General features: G+C 41.3%; 1 protein-coding gene across 4 annotated transcripts in view; it reads right to left on the reverse strand.

The window, feature by feature from the left end:
* edil3a (EGF-like repeats and discoidin I-like domains 3a) overlaps positions 1 to 25,521 on the reverse strand; it is a 162,193-nt gene that overhangs the window by 54,339 nt on the left and 82,333 nt on the right. For all 4 annotated transcript variants that reach the window (XM_010877132.4, XM_010877135.5, XM_010877134.5 and 1 more), the window contains 3 exons: positions 12,034 to 12,215; positions 1,451 to 1,606; positions 36 to 180 (listed from right to left, as the gene is read on the reverse strand). In XM_010877132.4, the coding sequence (XP_010875434.1) occupies positions 36 to 180; positions 1,451 to 1,606; positions 12,034 to 12,215 (483 nt within the window). The remainder of the gene's footprint in view (positions 1 to 35; positions 181 to 1,450; positions 1,607 to 12,033; positions 12,216 to 25,521) is intronic.

The raw sequence follows: 25,521 nt of genomic DNA on the forward strand, positions 1-25,521 counted from the left end.
CGCTAATTACAGGAGGTGACGGATCCCGGACCCACCTGAGAGCTCGCAGCCCAGCAGCTCCATGCGCAGGGTGCAGTGTCTCCGGCAGACCTGCGGGTAGATGCGCACAAGTTGCGCCTCGATGGGCGGGGTGAAGGAGTTGGCGGACGGAGCGTTATTTTCCACATTTCCACGGAATATCTGAAGTGGGGAAATGATGTGAGAGAAGAGAGGTTAAACAGGAAGGGGGACGTGACGGGCTCTCGTACCGTCTCTAGGGCCCACTTGACGGCGCCAAGGTCGATGAGCTCAAGTTACATGGGAAAAAATGGGAACATTTTTCGCACCATTTAAGCTGGTAATTTGTAAGCACACCGATGTGTTTTGAATTAGCAGACCAATTACCTTGCTGTTCAGACGGCATTACGGTGCTATCCCAGAATGAACTGATACAGTGATGCACGGGGCCTATTCCGATGAGGGAATGTGTGTGTGCGTGTGTGTATGTGTGTGTGTGTGTCTTAGGGAGTGCAGGTCAGTGTCACAGTGTGGATGGCACCTATGGTTGAGGACATCGATGACTTCACTCTCTAGCCAGCACACAGACCTCTCAATCAGACCCACCTCTCAAGCACACCATGCATAAAAGTGAAAAGCCCTTTCTTGGGTTTAACCTTCTAACTAAGTGTTTTGCACGCCTCATTACTTTTTACAGTTCACCTCACTAGTCAGACACAAGAAAGTAAACAAGACACAAGTGTGGCATTAGACCATACCTTTAAGGGTGAAGTAAAAGGGGATGACAGAGAGAGAGATTTGGGCAATATATACATATTTTAGAGAGAGAGATTTTGGCAGTGCGGCTAAACAACACACACGTGCCTCAGCTTCTCCCACAACCATTGCTATGTGATTGTCCACACTTCTGGGTTGAGGTTTTCAAAACGTTTTCACGAAAAAAAAAAAAAAAAAACACTACAAATAAAATTGTATGTCGCTGTTCTGGTTTGCATGTTCTCAGCACATCATTTCATAGTGGGCAATATCGTATAGTTACATCACCAACATTTCAAGAACAAAGGCACTAACATGGCGGCTGTTTTGAAACATGGCCAAACACTCTCTCTACGTGTCTCTGGGGGGGCCCATTTGGTGGCTGTTCCCCAACTAGTATGAAAATTCAATCTAAAAGTCGTAGAAGTGGAGGGGGTAAGTATCAGGAAGATGGGCCCGGTGTGAGTTGGCTAATTAAAAAGCCATCTCATCATGTCCTCCACTCTGCCCTTGAGTTCGTGTGGTCCCCAGTTGCTGTTTCGGTATGAATGTGTGTTTGTGTGTGTGTGTGTAAGACAAAGATAAAGAGCGTTTTGGTGTTTGGGTGTTTTGGTGTTTGGGTGTTTTGGTGTTTGGGTGTGTGTGTGTTTTGGTGTTTGGGTGTGTGTGTGTTTTGGTGTTTGGGTGTGCGTCTCACCATGTCCTCATCTGTACCCTTGACTTTGTATGTCCTCCAGGTCTTGCCATCGTCACTGAAAGCCACTTTGTAAGACTTGATGTACTCCGGGCTGCCGATGCGCTTTGCACCCTGGGTAATTAGACCTGTGACCCTCATCCTCCTCTGTAGGTTTATCTGTGGGGAAATTAGAAACGAAAACAGCAATCAAGTGTGTGAGTGTGACTGCCTTTGCGCGTCCGCGTGTGTGTGTGCGTTTTTGTAGTGCTATGCTTGTGAGGACCATATTTCAAGTAATCACCTGTTGTCAGGTCCTTGCTTTTTGTTTTAGGGATTAGGGTTAAGTTCAGTTAAATCAAGGGAATAACAATGTTCGATTTAAATAAATAATCACCCGACCAAAGGCCTCGGATGTCTAACACTACAAGTATGTATATATGTGTCAGACATCCCCTGGCCTTGGCACTCGGATCAATCATCTATTTCTTTCACGTTCTTCCATCTTCCTCAGGCCTGGACTGTCTGAAGTCTTCAGTCCACCTTCAAACACCACAGCCAGCCAGTGACTCAAATACACTATATCCTGTCAATGTCATGCCAAACTGAAGCACATTAGGCAGACGGGTTTGATGCACAGCCGAAGTATGACTGTAATATGAGTGAGAGAGTGAGTGAGTGAGAGAAAGAGAGAGAGAGAGTGTGAGTGAGAGAGTGAGTGAGTGAGAGAGAGAGAGAGAGAGTGTGAGTAAGAGAGAGAGAGAGAGAGAGAGAAAGAGAGTGTGAGTGAGAGAGTGAGTGAGTGAGAGAGAGAGAGAGAATGTATGAGATAATGTAAGGAGAGAGACTGTGTGTACATGACTGAACATAATGGTTCAACATCTCCACATGAAGGCGGCTCACATGTAATGGAGGACAGCTTGTGAAAGGCTCAGTCACCACGACCAAGGGCCGACGCTGAGCTGAGACGACACACTCAGAGGCGCACCGTCGGACAAACACACCGACGCATACACAGAAACCCAGGAAGGCAGATGCCGGCGCAGACACGCACACCGGGACATACAACCAGACACACACCCACACACACAGGCACTGAGACACACACACCCACACACACAGGCACTGAGACACACACACCCACACACACAGGCACTGAGACACGCACACCGGGACATACAACCAGACACACACCCACACACACAGGCACTGAGACACACACACCCACACACACAGGCACTGAGACACACACACACACAGGCACTGAGACACGCACACCGGGACATACAACCAGACACACACCCACACACACAGGCACTGAGACACACACACCCACACACACAGGCACTGAGACACACACACCCACACACACAGGCACTGAGACACACACACCCACACACACAGGCACTGAGACACACACCCACACACACAGGCACTGAGACACACACACCCACACACACAGGCATGCCCACGCACTGCTGGAGCTCTGCTGTATTTGCACAACTGTCACAACATGGGTGAAAGTAATACTTGGCAACTGCTGTCTCCTCAGAATGGCTGCTACCCACACCTATCATCCCAGGGTGAAATGGGGGAAACACTAATTAACAGTATTTTCAAAAGGAGAAGATACTTCAAGATACTTCATATTGTGACATGTGAACAAGGCCCCTGTTCATCGTAATAACGGAAAGGAAACACTTCAGAAAGAAACAGCACAAGGGCACAACTCATCCCTTTACAGTGAAATATGAGTGGGCACTCTGAGCACGCACTTCTTCACTCGCGGATTACAGTGCAATCAATGCGACACCACAGTCAAACTCACAATTAACTTGCGCTCATCTCTTGTTTTTCTGATTGTCTAAAGGTGGCATCTTTTGTTTTTCTCATTAGTCGACCAAAACTGGAAGGCAAGTGCTCAGGTAACTGGGATGATCCTCATGTGGATAATGACCACTTACGAAACCGCGCAGTCACTCCACAAAACACAGACGCCAACCTGCTTTCCGTCACCATTACGCGCAACAGTGTTGTGAACATCTGCCAGGATACTGCTCAGCAGTGTTTGCCCGTTTGAGGAAATTGATTCCGTGTGTGTCGACTGACATAAAAGGCCTGTGATTCCCCGGACCGTACATCAAAATGACAGGTATCACATGAGGATAATTTCACCAATCACAATCTCAATTTCGCAGTGACAGGAATACGAAAGAAGTTCCGTGTGAGCTCTGTGGACACACAGGAGGGAGAGGGAGGGGGAAACATAGCCTGCTTCAGAGACTCTGATTTGGGGAAAGGCCCTTTGTCATTACCGCGGTCATGGCTGCTCTTCAAATGCTTCTCCTGTGCTGCTGTTTATTAGTCTGGAATCTCTCTTGTCTGTACATTGCTTCACATTTACCACACTAACAATATAGCATAAGTATGTCTTCAAAATCAACCCTTTACCAATTTACCAAAGTTACCAAAACAGGTTGAAATATATTTAGATTTGTCCTAAGCATCTAGTATTTGGCCCAAGTGTATTCCTTTGGCATGTTTTTTGCAATAATACTTCAGTTCCTTGTTGCCAGTATACATCAAATCCAATATTTGTCAAAGTTAAACCTGTCTCTCAGCAAGCTCATTATCTCTATTTGTTCCCAGGTCATCACTGGAAATAATAACATGTCATTCATCTTTTTAAATCAAAATTGTTTTAAATTTGGAAAACATTGTGACCAACTATACAGTTGTGCTCATAAGTTTGCGTACCCTGGCAGAAATTGTGAAATGTTGCCATTGATTTTTTAAATATGATCATGCAAAAAACTGTCTTTTATTTAAGGATTGTGATCATATGAAGCCATTTATTATCACATATTTGTTTGGCTCCTTTTTAAATCATAATGACAACAGAAATCACCCAAATGGCCCTGATCAAAAGTTTACATACCCTTGAATGTTTGGCCTTGTTACAGACACACAAGGTGACACACACAGGTGAAAATGGCAACTCAAGGTGAATATCCCACACTTGTGGCTTTTGAAATTGCAAATAGTGTCTGTGTATAAATAGTGAATGAGTTTGTTAGCTCTAACGTGGATGCACTGACCAGGCTAGATACAGAGCCATGGGGAGCAGAAAAGAACTGTCAAAAGACCTGTGTAACAAGGTAATGGAACTTTATAAAGATGGAAAAGGATATAAAATATATCCAAAGCCTTGCAAATGCCAGTCAGTACTGTTCAATCACTTATTAAGAAAATTTGGGGGTCTCTTGATACCAAGCCACGGTCAGGTAGACCAAGAAAGATTGAACAACAGACTTTACACCTTAAACAACAGACTTTACACCTTGAACAACATACTTTACACCTTGAACAACAGACTTTACACCTTGAACAATAAACTTTACACCTTGAACAACAGACTTTACAACTTAAACAACAGACTTTACACCTTGAACAACAGACTTTACACCTTGAACAATAGACTTTTCACCTTGAACAATAGACTTTTCACCTTGAACAACATACTTTACACCTTGAACAATAGACTTTTCATCTTGAACAATAGACTTTTCATCTTGAACAATAGACTTTTCACTTTGAACAACAGACTTTACACCTTGAACAATATACTTTACACCTTGAACAACAGACTTTACAACTTGAACAACATACTTTTCCCCTTGCCAGATCTGGAATTCCATTTAGCAACTTTCAGTTGGTGTCAAGATGCTCTAACCAAATAGACTATCAGCCGCACCACGTAATCTTCTCAAAATAATAATAATCAATGGCTATATATATATATATATATATATTTATTTTATAGATTTTATTTTATTTCTAAAGGTTAGAGCACCTCAGGAAGCTCATTGCTGCTATCCCTGCATTTCATTTGGCATCTGCCTTGGTTGCAAATTCAGAATGCCATTGTGTTTTTTATAATTGCCACTTGTATCCACACTATTTATCCCACATTTACCCCCATTATACTTAATACTTGTAAATGTTCTGTCCTCCATGTCCTCTGTTGCTTCCACTGCACATTTAGAATTGCCTTAATTGCCCATCTATACATCCCACTTGCACATACTGTAATACTTACATTTTCTGCCCTCCTCTATATGCACTTGTGGTTAGATGCCAGCTGCATTTTGTTTTACTGTACTTGTTCAATGACAAAGTTTATTCTAATCTACTTTTATAGCTGCATATTTTGTGTGGATACAAAATTAAATCAGAAGGAATCCATTTCGATCCTATTTCAAAATAAATATTTTAATTATATTCACTGTTTCTTTAACCAATGACATTGAAGTTAGTAGGGTTGTACATCTTGCCTTTGAGTACAATGTCTGAAGCCTACAGAGGAAGATGTCTGCTTCCTCTTGAGTAAAATGTCAAACTGAAATGAGCTCAGTGCTGCAGTCCACATCCACATCCATCCACCCTCCACCTGCAATATTAAATGCTTCTGTCATCCTGAAAATCCACCCTGCTTTTATAATTGTTTGAGCATTTTCAATTAGTTTAGGTAAAAGATCTCCTAAACAAGCATTTATTTTTATTTCCCTGTGGTCTTTTGAAGTGGCAGAGGAGCTGCCAAAGTACTCAAGCCCAAAATGAAGGAAGGGCTGTGTTTTAATCCGCTAATATGGCACATTGGTTGAGGCACACTGATCCATTCCCTCTTAGTGCTGACACTGACATTTACACAGGCTGCAATAATACCCGAACAAACACTTCCCAGTCAGAAAGGACCGGCTGCATAGTTGTGCACCTGTCAGATTTATGAATATGCTTCCAAGTAAGGATGAGGTGTGATGTCAGAGAATGACACTGCTCATCACTACATGGCTATTATTTGCCTTTTAAACAAGTTATCCTGAAATATAACCGTTCCGTTGGATTCTGAACGATGATACGATCAATCTGACGCGGACCTACATAAGACCACGAGTGGTGGAAAAAAAAAAATGGCCGCATTGACAGGCTGGTGGTCCACTCCACGATGCAGCAACCATATCGCTGATAACATTGGTTTTCCCGAACCTCGTCACCGGCCCCACAACCAGGGGCCCCACAACCAGGGGCCCAACAACCAGGGGCCCGATAGCCAGGGGCCCAGCAGGAATGGTCCCGAACTCGGAGTAGAGCTGCTCTTCCTTTGCGTCGAAAGAAGCCAGTTGAGGTGGTTCGGGCATCTGGTAAGGATGCCCCCAGGACGTCTCCCTAGGGAGGTGTTCCAGGCACGTCCAGCTGGGAGGAGACCTCGGGGTAGGCCCAGGACTAGGTGGAGAGATCATATTTTGACACTGGCCTGGGAACACCTCGGGTCCTCCAGTCAGAGCTGGCAAATGTGGCTCAGGAAAGGGAAGTTTGGGGTCCCCTGCTGGAGCTGCTGCCCCCGCGACCCGATACCGGATAAGCGGATTAAGATGAGATGAGAAACCTTTGTTTGCAATTACAGAGATCATACATTTCCTGTAGTTCTTGACCAGTTTGCACACACTGCAGCAGGGATTTTGGCCTACTCCTCCATACAGACCTTCTCCAGATCCTTCAGGTTTCGGAGCTGTCGCTGGGCAATACAGACTTCAGCTCCCTCCAAAGATTTTCTATTGGGTTCAGGTCTGGAGACTGACTAGGCCACTCCAGGACCTTGAGATGCTTCTTACGGAGCCACTCCTAAGTTGCCCTGGCTGTGTGTTTCGAGTCGTTGTCATTCTGGAAGACCCAGCCACAACCCATCTTCAATGCTCTTACTGAGGGAAGGATGTTGTTGGCCAAGATCTCACGATACATGGCCCCATTCATCCTCCCCTCAATACGGTGCAGTCATCCTGTCCCATTTGCAGAAAAGCATCCCCAAAGAATGATGTTTCCACCTCCATGCTTCTCGTTTGGGATGGTGTTCTTGGGGTTGTACTCATCCTTCTTCTTCCTCCAAACGCGGCAAGTGGAGTTTAGACCAAAAAGCTCTTTTTTGTCTCATCAGACCACATGACCCTCTCCCATTCCTCCTCTGGATCATCCAGATGGTCATTGGCAAACTTCAGACGGGCCTGGACATGCGCTGGCTTGAGCAGGGGGACCTTGCATGCGTTGCAGGATTTTAATCCATGACGGCGTATTGTGTTACTAATGGTTTTCTTTGAGACTGTGATCCCAGCTCTCTTCAGGTCATTGACCAGGTCCTGCTGTGTAGTTCTGGGCTGATCCCTCACCTTCCTCATGATCATTGATGCCCCACGAGGTGAGATCTTGCATGGAGCCCCAGACCGAGGGAGATTGACCGTCATCTTGAACTTCTTCCATTTTCTAATAATTGCGCCAACAGTTGTTGCCTTCTCACCAAGCTGCTTGCCTATTGTCCTGTAGCCCATCCCAGCCTTGTGCAGGTCTACAATTTTATCCCTGATGTCCTTAAACAGCTCTCTGGTCTTAGCCATTGTGGAGAGGTTGGAGTCTGTTTGATTGAGTGTGTGGACAGGTGTCTTTTATACAGGTAACAAGTTCAAACAGGTGCAGTTAATACAGGTCTGTGAGAGCCTGAATTCCTACTGGTTGGTATGTGATCAAATATTTATGTAATTCAATAAAATGCTAATGAATTACTTAAAAATCATACAATGTCATTTTCAAGATTTTTGTTTTAGATTCCGTCTCTCACAGTTGAAGTGTAACTATGATAAAAATTACAGACTTCTACATGCTTTGTAAGTAGGAAAACCTGCAAAATCGTCAGTGTATCAAATACTTGTTCTCCCCACTGTACATAGCGCCTGTTTAGTTCTAAAACGCAAATAAACATCCTTCACTCAGAATGGCGCGCGTGCACACCAGTTTAGGCATCAACGGGTCTGTTTGGCTGAAATGGTAATAGCAGTGGGTTAATTTCACTGTGCTGAAAGCATTTATATTTAAAGGAAGGAACAGATTTGCATTGTAGATTATCTGACATTTTGAAACGCGTCTCAAAGCCAGGAGGTTGTTATGGATTAGAAAAACAAAATCGATCCCTAGGCTCCTCAGTACACCGGTGACCAAGTCTAGAACGTACTCTGTGTCTCAGACAACAAGCACACAGAAGAGGAACTGAGGACGGTGTGATGAAATCAAGTTATGCCCACAACAGAGTGAGAGGCTGTTACTGGCAACACAGATCCATCCTAACAAGTTAACCTGCCATACAAACACTATCACGGGGTGCACACACAGCAACAGAGCCAGGCGGAAGAGATCGAGTGAGAGAGACAGAGAAAAGGGGGCTGGAGAACGTATCAAAGCAGAAAAGAAGGAGAGGGTGTAGAAAGCCAACGATCCAAAGACATCATCTGAGGTAGTGAGAATACAGAGACACATGGGTGGAAAGGAGAGGTGAGAATGACAGGGAAAGAGAGAGAGAGAGGAACGGAAAAGCAGCCAAACGCATGGAGTGGATCAGGAAAATCAGAGATGAAACACCGAGGCGGTTTGTTTGGCTTTAATGAAGCCACGTGGGATGAAACTAGGGATGCTGGGAACGCTCTGGGTTTCAGGAGAGTTACTGCTGGGTAATTGGGACATGAGTAGCGAGGTGCAGACTTCTCTCAGCGCTATGGGGTTTTAGGCTCGTGGGCGATGTGTTGGTTGTATGTGCGTATGTGTGTGTGTGTGTGTGTTATCTGATCTGAAATCAGTTTGAGGATTAGGGCTGGCAGCCCTTTCATGGTGTCAGGTATAACGCCCAGGCTCTGTGCATCTGTTTGTCCCTCATGGGGACCCATAGCTCTCTCTCATTACTTCCTGACTCTGCCCTGAGCCTTGTAACACTGAAGAGCAAAATCAATCCAACACAGTGTCATCCTTTTAGGAATACTAAAACAGGGGGTGTACACCAGAGGTGTCACTCATACAGATGGGGTCACATCAACATCGGCGAGACTAAATAATAAACTTAATAGTATGCGTCAAAAATAAATTAAATAAATATACTGTAGAAACAATATTCATACATTTTTGACAGTCAGGGAGCATGGATAATTCCCCAAACTACGTCACTCTTTATCATTGGATGGTTAGACATTTTCAATGTGGCACCACCGACCTCCTTGAAATCTGAACGCAGCTCCCAGGGCAAAATACGCTTGACAGCCCAGGGTATACACTATGTGTGGGTGTACTTCTATGTCCTCTATACTTCCTGTAGTACGTGTCTGCGTGTCTGTGTTTCTTCACACGTCGGTCTTTGTAAGAGAGACTAAATTGTTGTCATTAAGAGGCTCACACATATGAAATTGCTTCAGGACCCTACAGGGAAATATAGTATTGGTGGTTCTAGGATGGATTCAGACACAACAATGGGGTGTGAATGTCTAAAACAAGAACAGAATGACTTGTTTAACTCGTGAAAAGGTTCAGGCTAGACATAACCCTCTCCCATGGCTACTGCACACCAGAATTGGGGTCAAACTGAAGTTTATTTAATTTAAAAATTATATTTCATTCAAATCCAATTCAAAAATAAATGTAAGTTTAATAATACAAACAGTATGCATAGAAAGTTAAACAAGACTTTTAACTTATTATTATTTGTCACAATGTTACCTTCCATGCCTCAATATTTGATTAACCCATGTGTTATGTTAACATTTTGGTTCCACTCATTATGTTAGCGGGTCAAATTGACCCAGAGAGTTAAATCACTACCCAGTACTCACTATTGATACTTTAGCCCCAAACCAATGTGTTTGACATCCATAACCAACTCATTACTCATATAAATTATAACATTTACTACATGTTTTTATTATATAGTCCATTTAAACCACATTTACCATATGATCCCAAAAACAGAAATGCTCCTCTATTCTCTATGATGGACAAAATTAACAAATACTTTAAATGTTCTAGACAATGTTCCACTTAATAATATCTAGATGTTATGATCATGGTGACAACATCAATGTTGCGATTCAAAACATGTTGCACACAAATCAAAAGTTTAGGGAATTAGATGGACCAGGGCTGGTCATCTCTGCACAATAAGCCATGACAATGTTCACAGAGGCTAGGTTTCTGGGAAGGCTCTCACACCATGTGCTGTTCGTCTCTAACATGACATGCTGGTCTTGTGTCACAGCTATCGAAGCGAACTACTCTGGGGAATATATGAAATCGCACAAGTGTCATGGTTTCATGGGGCATATCTCTCCCTGTCTTTGTATCCCACAAGCTAGCCACTGATTAGCCACTGACTCATTTTTGGACTTAGCAGTCTGTATTCTGCAAAATAAGATGACAATTATTTACCTCATATGACCTGGTAAAGATGTACTGCAAAAAACACTGACCATGGCAGGCATAGTTTGTATGTGTGTGTTCTGAGGTGTAGTGAGACAGTTTCTACTCTATATCTGCAGGATATTCAACAAGCATTTTTATCTATTCTCCACCAATGGGTCATTTTGACCCTAACTTTTTGAATCTAACACTTTTTTTAGAGGCCTTTAAAACTGTAACATTTAGTCACCTTTCAAACACAATGTTGAGAATATCATCAAGTTCTATGCAGATCTTAAGGGTTCTATGCACAACTTAAGGGTGAAAATCATTCAGAGAAATGTATCCCATATACACAGAACATAAAACATGAATGGAAATATTGATTATTATAGAGAAGCCGTTTTATTAAAGATAACCAAAATTATCTTTTGTCTTAATTTAAATGTTTAAAACTTATGCTACATGATAATGGTAGCCATCCATTATGTCAAAATGAGCATTACTATGCTGATGTGTAAAATACATTTTCATAAAAATAAAGAACAATTTGTAAGTAAACCAGTCAACAGCTGTGAAGGATGTCTAGCTAGCTCATTTCTGCTCTGATTTGTGGGCTGATGTAAGCAAACATTTGCTAGCTTGCATTCAATGGCTGACTTGTTGTCTTGGCAAGTACGGCATAACAAGTCTGAATTCTAATCGAGCTGAGAAAGGTTGCGCAAGCAGTACCCGATGACCCGGTTCATTTCTGACCCAGCTGGCATGCGAGAATTATATTTCAAGAAGCTTAAATCTGGCCCTCATTTGGCCCCCGATTTCAAAAGCCAGTTGAAATAGCACTCCAGAAGCCTGAGTTGAAATACAAGACAAATTTTCTTGTACACAAGTGAACAGTTCTAAGTTATGATACACATCTGCATTTCAGTACTAAAGAACCCTGGAAGTGTAACATATGTACGCTGTGATTCGCTTCTGCTGCCTCACTAATACACAGAGGAGCACACCAACAGCTGTCCTATCCAGTGCTCACGGCGTAATCAGTTACCAAACCAGCCGTCATAGTCTACACTGTGGCACTAGTCCAGCGAAATGCTAACTATAAATTCCTCAGCAAAAATAGGACCTAAAGCAGGACCAAAACGTACTGCATAAGGTGCTTCAACTCTCAACAGAAGCATCACAGGTCAGAAATACTCAAGCTAATATTGAATCTATGCCAACATTCGTACGTACACACTATCAGGTCGACTTTCTCTCACTGGCCGTGCAAGAGTTTAAGTGGCCAGATTTGTCACTGACTTGTAACCCAAGTGACTCCCTTCTCCCAGCTGGTGTCCGAGTCTTACCTGAATCCAGGGCCATCTGTCGTTCTCGGCAGCCGTCCAGGCATTGACCAAACCCTTTTTGTTTAGCCGGGCGAAGTAGGGGTACCATTTCTGCAGTCCGAACAGAGCACGGTGGGTCGACGAGGCTGTTATCTGCTGGTTGGAGATTATTCCTCCCTCCATGCCTAGTGGCCCAGAACATTCTGAGGAAACATCAAACAAAACGTATGAATTTAGAGAAAGGAGGAATACAATATAATGCAACCACTCATTTCACACATTTCCTCCATGTTTACTGGGTTATAATACAACAGGTTTTACAATTGTAATCATACTGAATACAACTGTGTACCGAAAGGGCAGCCTTTCTTTGTAATTACAATAATCTCATTGTCTATAGTCCCATTTTCAGCAACACGGCTGCTTTTCATTGTTCCATGATTTTATGTTCATGTCCATTTCTGTCTCAGAGATGAAGGCGTAGTCTTTGTTTGGGCTCCTCTCATTTAGATCAGGCAAAGTCTCAGACAGTGTGTGTACCTTTCTGCCAAACAAAAGTTTGTTTTTGTTGCGGTTTTCTCCAAAGGGATTTCTTTGCTTGATGTTGTCAAGAAACAGGTCTCTGTGAGTAATGTACATCAAACTCTTCTTATAGCTCAGACTCAACGGCAGAAAATCCTCAGTGTTTCCATCATGCCGTGGTACTAGCTCATCTTTTCCCTCAATTATAGGGCACTTCTGGTGAACCTTCACAGCCTCTGGAGGAACAGTGAGTCTCCAAGTACACCAAAAAGAGAGCCCTCAGACTAGCCCCTAAGGAGCTCAGACTATTCAGTCTGGACAACATCATTGTCACAGTCCACTGTAGCAGAGTTATATACCCCGCAGAGCTTAAGTGGAAAGGCATGACCTCAATAAGCATCTAATGAAATTTACCCAACGTGTTAGAATCCTTTTTAGAGCACTCAACCATTTTGAGGGATGGATTCTTCCCACTTAAAAACTGTTAAGCGGCATGTCTAGGCACAATAGCCACATTTTAACAGCCGCTGCCAATACCTTCTCATGCTGAATTTGAAGTGCTTCTTTGTGCTCCCGCTGTGACATGGACCTTGTCAATGGTGTCATTTAAACAAAGTCATACAATTGGGTCTCATCCCAGAACTTACAAAAGACTAATTTCAACAAGCCAAGGGAGAGGTGAAAACAAATCACACATAGATTTGTCACATGGGCCATTCTAGTCAGTGACTGTGTGCCAAAGAATTACATATTTTGGCTGCACTTCCATCAGTAGGCTACTTGGAAGTGGAAGCATAAACAACAATTGTGTTGATTTTAACAAGAACACACAATAGCCGTGGACTAGCAGGTGTTTAGCACCTCTCCTAGATAAGAAATTGTATAATTGCTAGCTTCTCTGCCTTCTCTGGCCTTCTCATAATTTACATTGTTTGTTTCATTTCAGCTCACATTGCAGTCAATAACACTGACAAGTCAATAACACTGACAAGTCAGTAACACTGATAAGTCAATAACACTGACAAGTCAATAACACTGACAAGTCAATAACACTGATGAGTCAATAACACTGATGAGTCAATAACACTGACAAGTCAATAACACTTATAAGTCAATAACACTGACAAGTCAATAACACTGATAAGTCAATAACACTAATAAGTCAATAACACTTAAAAGTCAATAACACTGACAAGTCAATAACACTGATAAGTCACTGACACTGATAAGTCAATAACACTTAAAAGTCAATAACACTGACAAGTCAATAACACTGACAAGTCAATAACACTGATAAGTCACTAACACTGATAAGTCAATAACACTGACAAGGAACTACTTACTGTGTAACACTAATAACTGTCAGGTTTTATTTCATTCATTGATTAATATGTATTTTATAAACCAGTAATGCTATTGAAATGAGTCAGCTCCAAACCTGGTATCAGCAGAAAACCATCATTATGCTAAATATTTCCCTCGCTACAATGTGTCTGGGAATAACACACAAGTAAATATTGAATTAACAGCAGAACTCAACAGATGGTTTAATCCAACACAAACTATATCTGATCAAATGTTGATTGTCTCGCCTAAACTCTCTTTCTATGTTAGTGTGTTTCCTTTGCCCAGGCCATCAGAGTAACAGTTTAGTTATTAGAAATTGTGGGAAATTTCACATGTTAAACACAATCACACTCCGGCATCCCAAACATCTTAATGATCTAGTTTTGCCTAATATAAAATATTTTGATCTGCCACGTTTTAGAATGGTTCGACATCTAAGAAAATATATTGCAAATATAGACTTGAGGAAATTCTAAAAAGTCTTATTAAAATGTTTATAAGCAATGAATACAATGAAAATAGAGAGATTCTCTGTAACTCAGTAATTACACAACTCATGTATAAGCACTGGTAATTTAAACACTCCTACTAGACTCCAACATTTTATGGAGCTTTCCACAGTTTGACTGAACAGCCCCCCCCCCCCCCCGAAAAAAACTCTCAATAGGTAGTACATTAAACACATTTTCATTTATCACATGCTTTGAGAACAACAGGAGTTCAAACTATATAACACTGTTTGAATTTCAACAAATTGAATCCAATCAAAAATGTAATTTAAAAGATAATGACACAAGGAATATATGTAAAAAAAAACATTGCAAGTATAGCAGCAGCTTGGCTATTTTACATGCAGTACTAGTAGCGGGTTGTTGCGAGAGGGTATACATTGTTTAGTTTTATGTACACATACTAATTAGCGGTAACATGCCTATGCATGTATTCAGTGCTGAAGGGAAATCTCCTGGAAATCTGTTTTAAATGTTGGTAAAGCCTATTATTATATAATTTTGCCTATATGTAACAAAACATAAAGGCATGGCCGCTAATTAACTTTTGAGAGGGGCCAAAACGTTTCTCTTTCAACACCTAGCCTATGCCACAACATTTGTACAATCAACATTTACTTTTACATTATTTCATGTCAAATAGTCAAATAAACCATATTATGATTAAATACGATATTCTAAATTAATTCTAATTCATGCATTACATTTGCCTTGGAGAACAATCTGAAAGCTGTGTGTGTCTGTGTGTGTGTGTTGGGAAGTTGAGGCAAGGAAGACTGTCTTCAACCCAATGTTTGCTGCTAAGAAAATTATGTATATTGCAAGAATGTGCAGGCTATAATTCATTGGTCAAACTGTTTATGTATTTGTTTAATTTTCTCGACTCCTTCCCTTTAATTTCCCTGTAAAACAGAATGGAGAGGGAAGGGTTTAGCAAATGGGTGAAAGTGAATGCAGACTTCTCTGAGAATCCAGTCATAGCAGCATGCTCAACAAACACGACATCTGTGTCTTTACTAACAGCAGAATCACTTATTTTCTTAGAATTCCATGCCATGTGAGTGACATGAGAATGTCTGGTTTCCTGTTTCCGGCAAATTGCTCATATCCCTAATGGTACGTTTCGTCTGAGTTCTTGGCACACCCCAATTTAACCAGCTGTAACAACAATGTGGTGTTACTGAAAATATATTTTACAGTGATTTAGCTGGTAAGTGATTCCAAACACCTGGTCAAATTTTTTCAAATAACAAGAAATGTTGAAAACATTTTAGGGTGGGTGGGGACATAGGCAGTGCTTAATATGTAAATGTAGAAAACATTAAAGGGGGGGGGGGCATAGGCAGTGCTTAATATGTAAATGTAGAAAACATTAAAGGGGGGGGGGCATAGGCAGTGCTTAATATGTAAATGTAGAAAACATTTTAGGGTGGGTGGGGTCATAGGCAGTCCTTAATATGTAAATGTAGAAAACATTAAAGGGGGGGGGCATAGGCATTGCTTAATATGTAAATGTAGAAAACATTAAAGGGGGGGGGGGGCATAGGCAGTGCTTAATATGTAAATGTTGAAAACATTTTAGGGGAGGTGGGGACATAGGCAGTGCTTAATTGGTAAATGTAGAAAACATTTTAGGGGGGTGGGGACATAGGCAGTGCTTAATTGGTAAATGTAGAAAACATTTTAGGGGGGGTGGGGACATAGGCAGTGCTTAATTGGTAAATGTAGAAAACATTTTGGGGGGGTGGGGACATAGGCAGTGCTTAATTGGTAAATGTAGAAAACATTTTAGGGATTGAATGCCAGATCGAATGAGCAATAGCATGATTGCACTGGTGAAATTACTGAGAAAAAGCTTCACGCATGTGCTGATAAAGAAGTAGAAAATATAAATATAATGAACACAATACCTTATCGCATCCATAACTGTCATCACTGCCAAAACTGGTCTGTGGCCACATTATTAAATGATGGGACTTACACCGACAACCAAACTCATCTCTTACTATAATTCAAGCATAGTTAGCCAGGTCTTTAAACAGGCTAAATACACCATAACATATACATTATCGGTGTGTGATGCAGTGATGTTTTTTCATATTTCTTTTTTATTTTAGTTATTTTTGACCACTTTTTTGGTCAAACTCTCCTGTTTTAAACTAATTCGGACAGAAAACATTATTTGTCAAATTATGTGCAGGTCCCAATAGGTAGCGGATAAGAGTTGCCAAGTACCGGAACAGAGGAAGGGAAGAAAAGAAGGGGGAGGGGGAGGGAAAAGGGGAGAGAGGGGAGAAAAGGTTGCATCCTGGGAGATGGGGTTGCATCCTGGGAGAAGGGTAGGGTTGGGAAGAGGAGTTCGACAGGACAGTAATCCACTTCTTATTTCTTTAACATGCGTGTTTTATTTTGTTTGGTGTATTCCTTTCCTTCATTGTTTTCTGTTTCTGAAAATGATTGCATGTCCGCAATCATAAAACAGGGAAAAGAAAATGTGGGTCACAAGAAAATTGGTCAATGTACTGCATCTCAGCCATCTGTCCTTGTGCTTCCCATGAAGGGGACCCCTGTGGGGGATTTGAAGAGGTAAATGGGGCCACAGGACATCTTCCTCAGTACTTGACTGTGTTTATACATTACTAAACAGTACTTTGGGCTTAATGCATTTAGAGGGTTTTGCTTAGTGGTGCATTAACCGGTTGCTATGACACTAATTTGCAAAGCCATTTTTAAGTCCTTTGTCAACAATGTACTTGAGCAACCCCAGCTCATGGCTGAGCTAGCCTGCAGAATACAGGGGAGAGCTTCCACACAGGGTAAATACACCATTCAGTAGCTAGTTAAGGCACTACTTATACCGATTAACCAGCTTGTCATCAAGTCTAAAGATGTCATTTCACACCTGCTGTGTACTCTTAGTCTATGAGTGAGTGCTTTACTGGTAGTCCTTCACATAATTGTACATCATTAAAGATAAGTATTTATTTTTATTTTAAGAAAACAGTATTTCGGGCTGAGGATTAATTATAAATGACTTTTTATATATTTATACACCATCTGCTTCCCTAAACGTTTCAGTATTAGAAGGTTGTTCATTGGTCTAACAGATCCTTCATAGATACCACGTTAAATCAAATCAGTTGTATTTTATTTCTGTATCAAATTACATACATGGTCCTACTGATAGAAATAGTGATGGGCCGTGTAAATAACCATATTAAACAATGTGTTTCATTGGAATGTGTTCCTATCAGTGCTCTTGATTGTTGAGCTCAACAGTGTATTTCATGTTTTTATTGATGTTCCAAACTAATGTTTCTGGTGAAACTAAGGTTTCGACTATGTTTAAAATGATAATGTTCTTCAGCTTGATAAGACTCCTTATAGCTTGCTTACATGAGTTTCACTGACACCTTTTTGGTTCTGGTATTAAGAGACACAAAGAGCAGAACAGAAGGGAAATGCAAGGCTTAAAATGAAGACTAGACATGAATAGCTCTCTTATGCCAGCACAACAATGTTTATAATATGTCTTAAAAGTAAATGGAACATAGCACATTTACCTTACCTAATCAACTCACTAACCAGAAACAACAATCAGAAACAACAGTCAAGCCAATTGCCCTGATCATTTTGATGAAATTGAAATAGTGGGACCTTGTATGAAAGATGTTGTAATTTTGAAATAGTGAAACCAATATGTACACAAATACCCTCAAACACTCTTATAGTTATTGTTCAATTTCACATCTAAACTAGTAAAGAGCCAAACTATTAAAGAGCCAAAAGAAGACAAATAGTACATTGCCTTACATGTGGGAGGGCATGTGTACACAATATGTCTGTTAACTTTGCATAGATCTATTCAATTCTGTTCCTATGCATTGCCTAATAGTAGCAGCAACATTACACCAAGTAATAGTCTGTGTATGTGTGACCTTCAGTAGCATGTGGAATACTAAGCTATAGTCTATTAACAGCATTCTCACATAGGTATTCCTGTACAGCAGTCCAGGTGAGCGAGGTCAGTGTCTGTGGAATGGTTGCGGTGGTCTAGAGTGTCTGGGATAATGTTGTTGATGTGAATTCTGACCAGCCTATCAAAAGATGGTATGGCTACAGAGGTGAGGACTACTGGACTAAATGAACTATAAACAAGGAGCTGAACGGGGACTAGTGAGGCATAACGTCACACCCACCCAGATCGACAGGGCTGATGTAGAGAGAGAAGGGCGAATTCAACCAGACCACATCACCTACAAAACCAACAGGGTCCACACACAGTCAGACAGTTGGAAGAGCTCGTCAGAGCCTCTCTCCTCTTAGGAGGCTGAAAAGATTTAGCCTGGGCCATCAGATCCTTAAACAGTTCTACAGCTGCACCACTGAGAGCATTTTGACAGACTGCATTACCGCTCAGAATGTCAAATGCACCTCCCCAGATCGCAAATATGGTGTGAATGGCCAAGTTCATCACCAGACCCAAACTCCCTGTCAGACACAGGCTCTACGTCAGGCGGTGCCAGAGGAAATACCTAAAAATAGTCAATGCCCCAAACCACCCAAGATATAGTCTATTCTCTACACTAGCGCACGGCAGGCGTAGCTTACAGTACCAGTGCCTCAAGTCTGCAACCATTAGAACCTTGCACAGCCTTTACCCCCAGGCCATACAAGTGTCAAACACACCTGAACTCACACAAACAGCTCCTTCCTGGAATTATTCAGACACCTTCTTCACACTTTATTGTGTTATGGGCTTAATTGATAAACAAAAAAGGATGTGTTTTTGTCAACAATCTACAAACAGTACCCATCATAAGAAAGCAAAAACAAATATATTATTCATTTTTGCCACGTTTTTTAAATGAAAAACTGAAATATCTAAATAGCATAGTAAGCATTCGTAGCCTTTACCATGATACTCCAAATTGAGCTCAGATTAACTGTGCCTGTAGATCAACAACATACTACACTTCAAAACCAAAAATTGTCCCAGACTGCATCTTTTAGTGTATAACAAAAAAGAACATGGAGAAAGTGAAGGGTTCTGAGAAAGTGAAGGGTTCTGAGAAAGTGAAGGGTTCTGAGAAAGTGAAAGGTTCTGAGAAAGTGAAGGGTTCTGAGAAAGTGAAGGGTTCTGAGAAAGTGAAAGGTTCTGAGAAAGTGAAGGGTTCTGAGAAAGTGAAAGGTTCTGAGAAAGTGAAAGGTTCTGAGAAAGTGAAGGGTCCTGAGAAAGTGAAGGGTTCTGAGAAAGTGAAAGGTTCTGAGAAAGTGAAGGGTTCTGAGAAAGTGAAGGGTTCTGAGAAAGTAAACGGTTCTGAATACATTCCAAAGGCACTGCAAATAACATACCAACTTCGCACGCACCTTGAAACAATCCAGGACGTTGAATGTTTTTTCATGGACCATTAGGTAGGCCAAGAGTAGTAGGGTTTTACCTTTCATAAACACATGATCATTTAAGTTCTTGATTAGGTGCAGTGGTAGTATATTATTTAAATTAGAATCATGTTAATTATCAAAAATCCGTTCATAAATGGAATGATGTGTGCACACGTATCTCACTCAGGGACATACGTGTTGAGATAGTGTGAGTGCAGTGTCATCTGGTTATATAGCTCTCCCCCCACAAATTCAATTTGATAGAACAATTTGATAGCAAAACAACGATTATCCACGTAAAAAACGAATGTTTCGTCACACAGAAACCCCAAAATTGTGACCCTATTCGATTGTGGTACATACCATATACATTTTGTGTGATAAATGTCAGTTGCAGATTTTAATGTGAACCTTTTCTAACATCTCCAAAGACAGCGCATAGGCTTTTGCAGTCAGCTAACAAGTTGTCTATTTTTTATATTAATATTTAATCCCCTGTAATACTAAGTGTGTGATTGGACTGCATCAACTTTGTCCCGCCCATATTGCAAGCCCATCCATGTTGACTCTGGGGATTCTAGAAGATCAGTACATTGACAGATTATATGTTACTACTGTATGTTGCCCAGTGACATTTGACAAGGGTCTCCATAAGGCATTTAGGCGTTCTCAAATATGGTACCTCAGCTTAATCCGTGCTCTGATCAGCTTCGCCTAATCATCACAACAAACTAAAACTATTGATGAAATGTATGTTTATTATTCGCAAAATAATTTGAGGAAAAATAGCTCTGTCCCTCAAATGTTGAAATGGTTTAAGAGGAGGGCACATATGAAATATTAGTATTAAAGTGATGGCTAAGCACTGCCAATGCTCACCCAAGGCAATGTGTTGACATATAGTATAATAAAAATTCTATTTGCAGGCTGGCAATCTTTGGCCAATCCCCTGGATTCGAAGGTTTGAATACTAATGTTTACCAATGGAAGCCTCTCTGTGAGATATCGTAGAAACCATCTCAATCTTGTTATGCAAGGGTGGAAATTGAACATAGATTGTTTTTTCCCTCAATGAAAAGAGGGTTGGGTGGGATCAAAGAGAAGCACATCACAAGATAAACTTATGACACCTACATTCATGAGGAGTTTTCACCAAGATTATTTTCTTGAGCTGTGTTTGTGTTCACTAAGAGTTCAGAAAAAAAAAAATTCTGTCTGTCATTCTGTTATTTAATCTTCTCTACAAAGAATTTCTCTGAGGCCTATTTCACGTTTTTCCCCCTGAGTTGATTTCCAACTCAAATATTCCCTTATTGCATGAGTCAATACGGTGCCTGGTTATTTATAATTGTCCTTAAGTACAGTACATACGTAGGTGATATGATTAAAATACACTCAACCATAAGATCAGAAAAGTATGTATAAGATGCCGGCGCGTAAGCACAGATGGGCCTGTAGTGTCATGTCCCTGCCCAGTCGGGTTCCAGGCTCTCTCAATCAGATCGGGTGCTTAAGCTTATTGACTCTTCAGCTCCACAGTAGTGATGGGAAGGTGAACTATTTTTACTGACTCAGGTCTTTGAGTCGCTCATTCAAAAGAGCAAATCTTTCAAGGAATCGTATTCGTTTGAAACGATAATGCATCAGGCACTATCTGCTTATAACAAACGGAATCCTCAAAAGAGTCGTGATTCTACAAGCCTCTTGACTCACACCTCAGCCAGCACAAGCAGCTTATTGCTGCCATTTAATTGCTATGAATAAAAATAGTGCTTCTTGAAACATTTCAAACGAGATCTAGCTGCTGCCGCAGCCGGATTAGATCGTGAACAGATTTAGCCTAACTACTGCAATGGTGATAACCACATCATTTGCCAACTGTAGCAGCCCCACAAACGACAAATTTTCAAGTTTATTGAGCAGATGCTCAGTTTTGCCTGGGTGTATGATTAGATTTTTCTGCAAAGCTGTGTCTATCGACGTTAAATAATCAATAAATTGCATTCATTTTCGCACCATGAATCCAATCATCAGTTCTAAACACATATTTTTCTAATGTTGCCTGCAGCTTGATTAGTATTTCCCCTGTGCACTTGTAACAAACAGTTGTTGGTCGAAGCAGGGTGTCGGAGGACAGTGTCAGAACTCCGTCTGTGCAGCTGCTGTAGTGCTGATTGCTGCCAGACATTCAATACATAAACTATGAACTTTGTTGCATGTTAGCCTTGAGACACCCCCTCCAAAAACTCTGCCGTGGGAATATATTATACCACACACAACGTGCGTTGTGGTCACGTGGGTGGTCACGAGGTCTAGATACAGAAGACAAAGGACACTTCTGGCCCGGATGGAAACATTAGGTTACTAAATAATTCTCCCAGAGTAGTGAGGGATGACAGAGCAGATGCAGAGCAGAAGAAGAAAACAACCCTTACCCCCCAAAATGTCTGCCTGGCCTGTCCAGCCACACAACACTTGGCTAATAAAGGGGTGGTGAGTGGTTCACGAATGAACAGGACCTATGACTAACCAGAGCCACCCACAGGGGATGGAGAGTGTGAAACGCGAAAATGAAAAAGGAGAGGGGACGACACCCTTTATGTCTTGGCTTATGTCCGCTTAGCCTAAACCATCTCAAACATCTAGGGAACATAACAGACTGTAAGCCAAAAACTGAGAGACCTCGGGAGATCTCGGGAGTCCAGGTCTGTCTCCTAAATTGGTGAAACAGAATCTGAAAATCACAAGTGGGAAGAGACAAAGGGAAAGCATCTTGTTACTTCACCTGAGCTTCTGCGAAGCGAGACACTTTTAATCTCCAATTTGGGAAGGTCCAAATGCATTGTTGGGCTACTAAGGCTAATATACTAAAGTGTATTTTATTAACCAGCCACCAAATAAGAAGCCTATATCTGCATTTTGCTGTTAGCCATAGACTTTCATTTACCCAGAGGGCTGTTCAGCAGTGACCTGAGGTCGCCACCAAAATTACTCTGTTTCGGACAATTCAAAAAAGCTCAAAAAACAACATCTTTACAGTATAACTCTTTCATTTTCAGCCGAATTGTATATGATGTGTAAGAATTAATGAGAAGGAAAATGTGTATAGGCATTGTAATATAACAGGCATGTGTATAATCCAGGAAATGACAAAGTCAATCAGTCTCATTGAGTAGATACTGACAATGGCATAATTCCTTGAGCCTATTATGAACATGGGCATTCCCTATGGTACAACTGATGTAATAATTTGCTTGTTTGAGAATTTTGTAATAAGTGTGGATTGTGAACAAGAATGCAACAGAATGCAATTATGTGCAAATCAGTAAAACCCTGTATTCAATAGAAAATAGTACAATGACAACATACCAAATGTTGAAACTGAGAAATGTATGCCCACTTAGATGCAAACAACATGTTTCAAAAAAGCTGGGACAGGGGCAAATAAAGACTGGAAACGTGGTGTAATGCTACAACAATCTGGTGGAACATCTCACAACTAATTAGGTTAATTGGCAAAAGGTCAGGAACATGATTGGATATAAAAAGAGGATCACAGAGAGCACGAGTCTTTCAGAAGTAAAGATGGGGATGTGTTCACCACTCTGTGAAAGACTGAAATGTCTTGCAATAGTGAGTGCAGTTTGAAGTCTAGCAAGCTTGCAGATTTATTTTATTTTATTGCAATATTGGACATGATATAAACTAGTTATTCCTCGTTTCCACTGGTGCCAAACACTGGTGTTTTACCCTAAAGTCCAGAATTATTATTGTCTTCATTCAACGCCATTTGGCCACTAGGCCACGTCACTTGGGCCCAGCGACTTAGGGCGGGGTTTGCGGGTGGACGCGTTCCATGCTGTGAAAACGAGGCATGTTGTTCTCTTCGAAGGGCGATGTGTATCGTTTGCTTTTGGCTTCTCGTAATGGTTTTCATCCAGTCTAACAAACAGATCCCTGATAAAATAAAGAAAAATAAAGCAACAGTACAGGGAAGCAAAGACACGGAAAGAGTTGGAACAACAGTGGAGAAGGAGCTGGTTGCAGGAGTTTGATGAAGAAATTAGTTTTACTGCTCAAGTTCAAACGCTGTTTTGTAAACAAACTGAGCATGGGGCTATTGTTCATGTTATTTTACTAACAGAAAAATATTACCTTTTATTTTTCTTAACCAGAAAACCCAATCGCGTTGATAGTTCCCCTGCCCCCCCCCCCCCCCCCTTGTCTCCTCCATTTGAGCCCTCCTTAAGTCCTTTGTACCAAATGTATAATCGAAACAGGAAAGTCTAGAGCCAACATTACCATCAATCACTGGTGTAGCCCTGGTACCGGGGGAAAGCACCAGTGGAAATCTGGCATTAGTGAGTTTAATGACAGGACTTTCCAGGTCAATTGCCTGGTCAAGGTGCTGTACATGCATGTGGTGAGTCAATCAACCAGCTCAGACGGCTCCACACGTCACAAATGGGAATTGAAAAGGGTATCTACATGTTATTAAAAGTTTAATTGAAGTGCATCTGCATTGCATTCAAATGAATGTATGAACATACATTGAAATGTTATCCCAAATACCTTTGTGTTAATGTGTAAAGGACCTTTGAACACTACGCCATATTGTCTTAACAAAAGAAGACATCGAAATAGCAGAATAGCATTTTTGGTGTTTACTGTAACTTATGTTACTGTGCCTGTGAAAATGTCACATCACACATGTATCAAGATATAAAGGGCAGCAGTTCATTAAGTGCATGTTTTCGCAAATCAGGATACTCCTTGTTCTCAACACACCAGAACTATGACAGGTTTTTTTTTCTGACTACCATTTCTTTAGGCCACAGTCTGGGGTCACAACAATATTTTCCTGCAGACTGGTCAGAATGTTTTTGCTACAAATGTCAATGAAGGGATTACGCATGCAGTCACGTTTCTGAGACTTTTTATAATTTATAAGAATGTGTTGAATTAAATGTTCAGTTTGGATAAATGAGAGCTTATTATTTGCACTACAGAATCTTGGTCATGATCATATAAAAAGGTTTGGTGTCAAGCTTCTGGAAAAAACGTACTGTACATCCCCATGCTCTTGCACAGTTCGATGAATTCACACATATCATAAATCTGTAGAATGTTGCACTGGAGCTGACCTGCTGTTCTGTACTCAGAAGAAGTTAAGTGCTATTTTCTTTTTTATGCTTTGTTGTCATTTATCTTGCGAGTTAGAAGCTATCAAGTAGTCTGTGTAAATCTCTGTAATTGGGAGGCAGTTGCTTTGTTTTTGTAATGTTTGCAGTGTAAACTCACAACCAGGCTAAGCAGGGGTGTGGTTTGCCCCTCTTTTCTGCTTTTAGTTGGTGTGAGTATTTGGGCTTCTTCGTTCTCTCAAACAGCTTGAAGCAGCAGCTTGTTTTTTGCAATTACGAATGTCACCAAACCAAAGACATTTCTGCTGAGTTATTCAAGGAATGTTAGAGGGGAAGATACCCTGTTTTGCTGCGTTAAAACAAACCCTGTCCACCTGTCTCCTCGTCATTTCTACAGTCACCCCCAAAAGTCACCTCCAAAACCTTTCTAATCCTGCCTGGACAACCCATGTGGAATACAAGCTAAACAGCAGTGTTTGGAACTGTTCTTCTGTTATATTGACTTCTTGGCCCTGACAGAAACGTGGATTTCCCAAGAAAATAGTGTTAATACAGCCGCTCTCTCTTCACCTGACCATGTATGTTCCAATAGTCCAAGAGCATCT

The sequence above is a fragment of the Esox lucius genome, chromosome 13, assembly GCF_011004845.1.
Source record: "Esox lucius isolate fEsoLuc1 chromosome 13, fEsoLuc1.pri, whole genome shotgun sequence".
Lineage (NCBI taxonomy): Eukaryota > Metazoa > Chordata > Actinopteri > Esociformes > Esocidae > Esox > Esox lucius.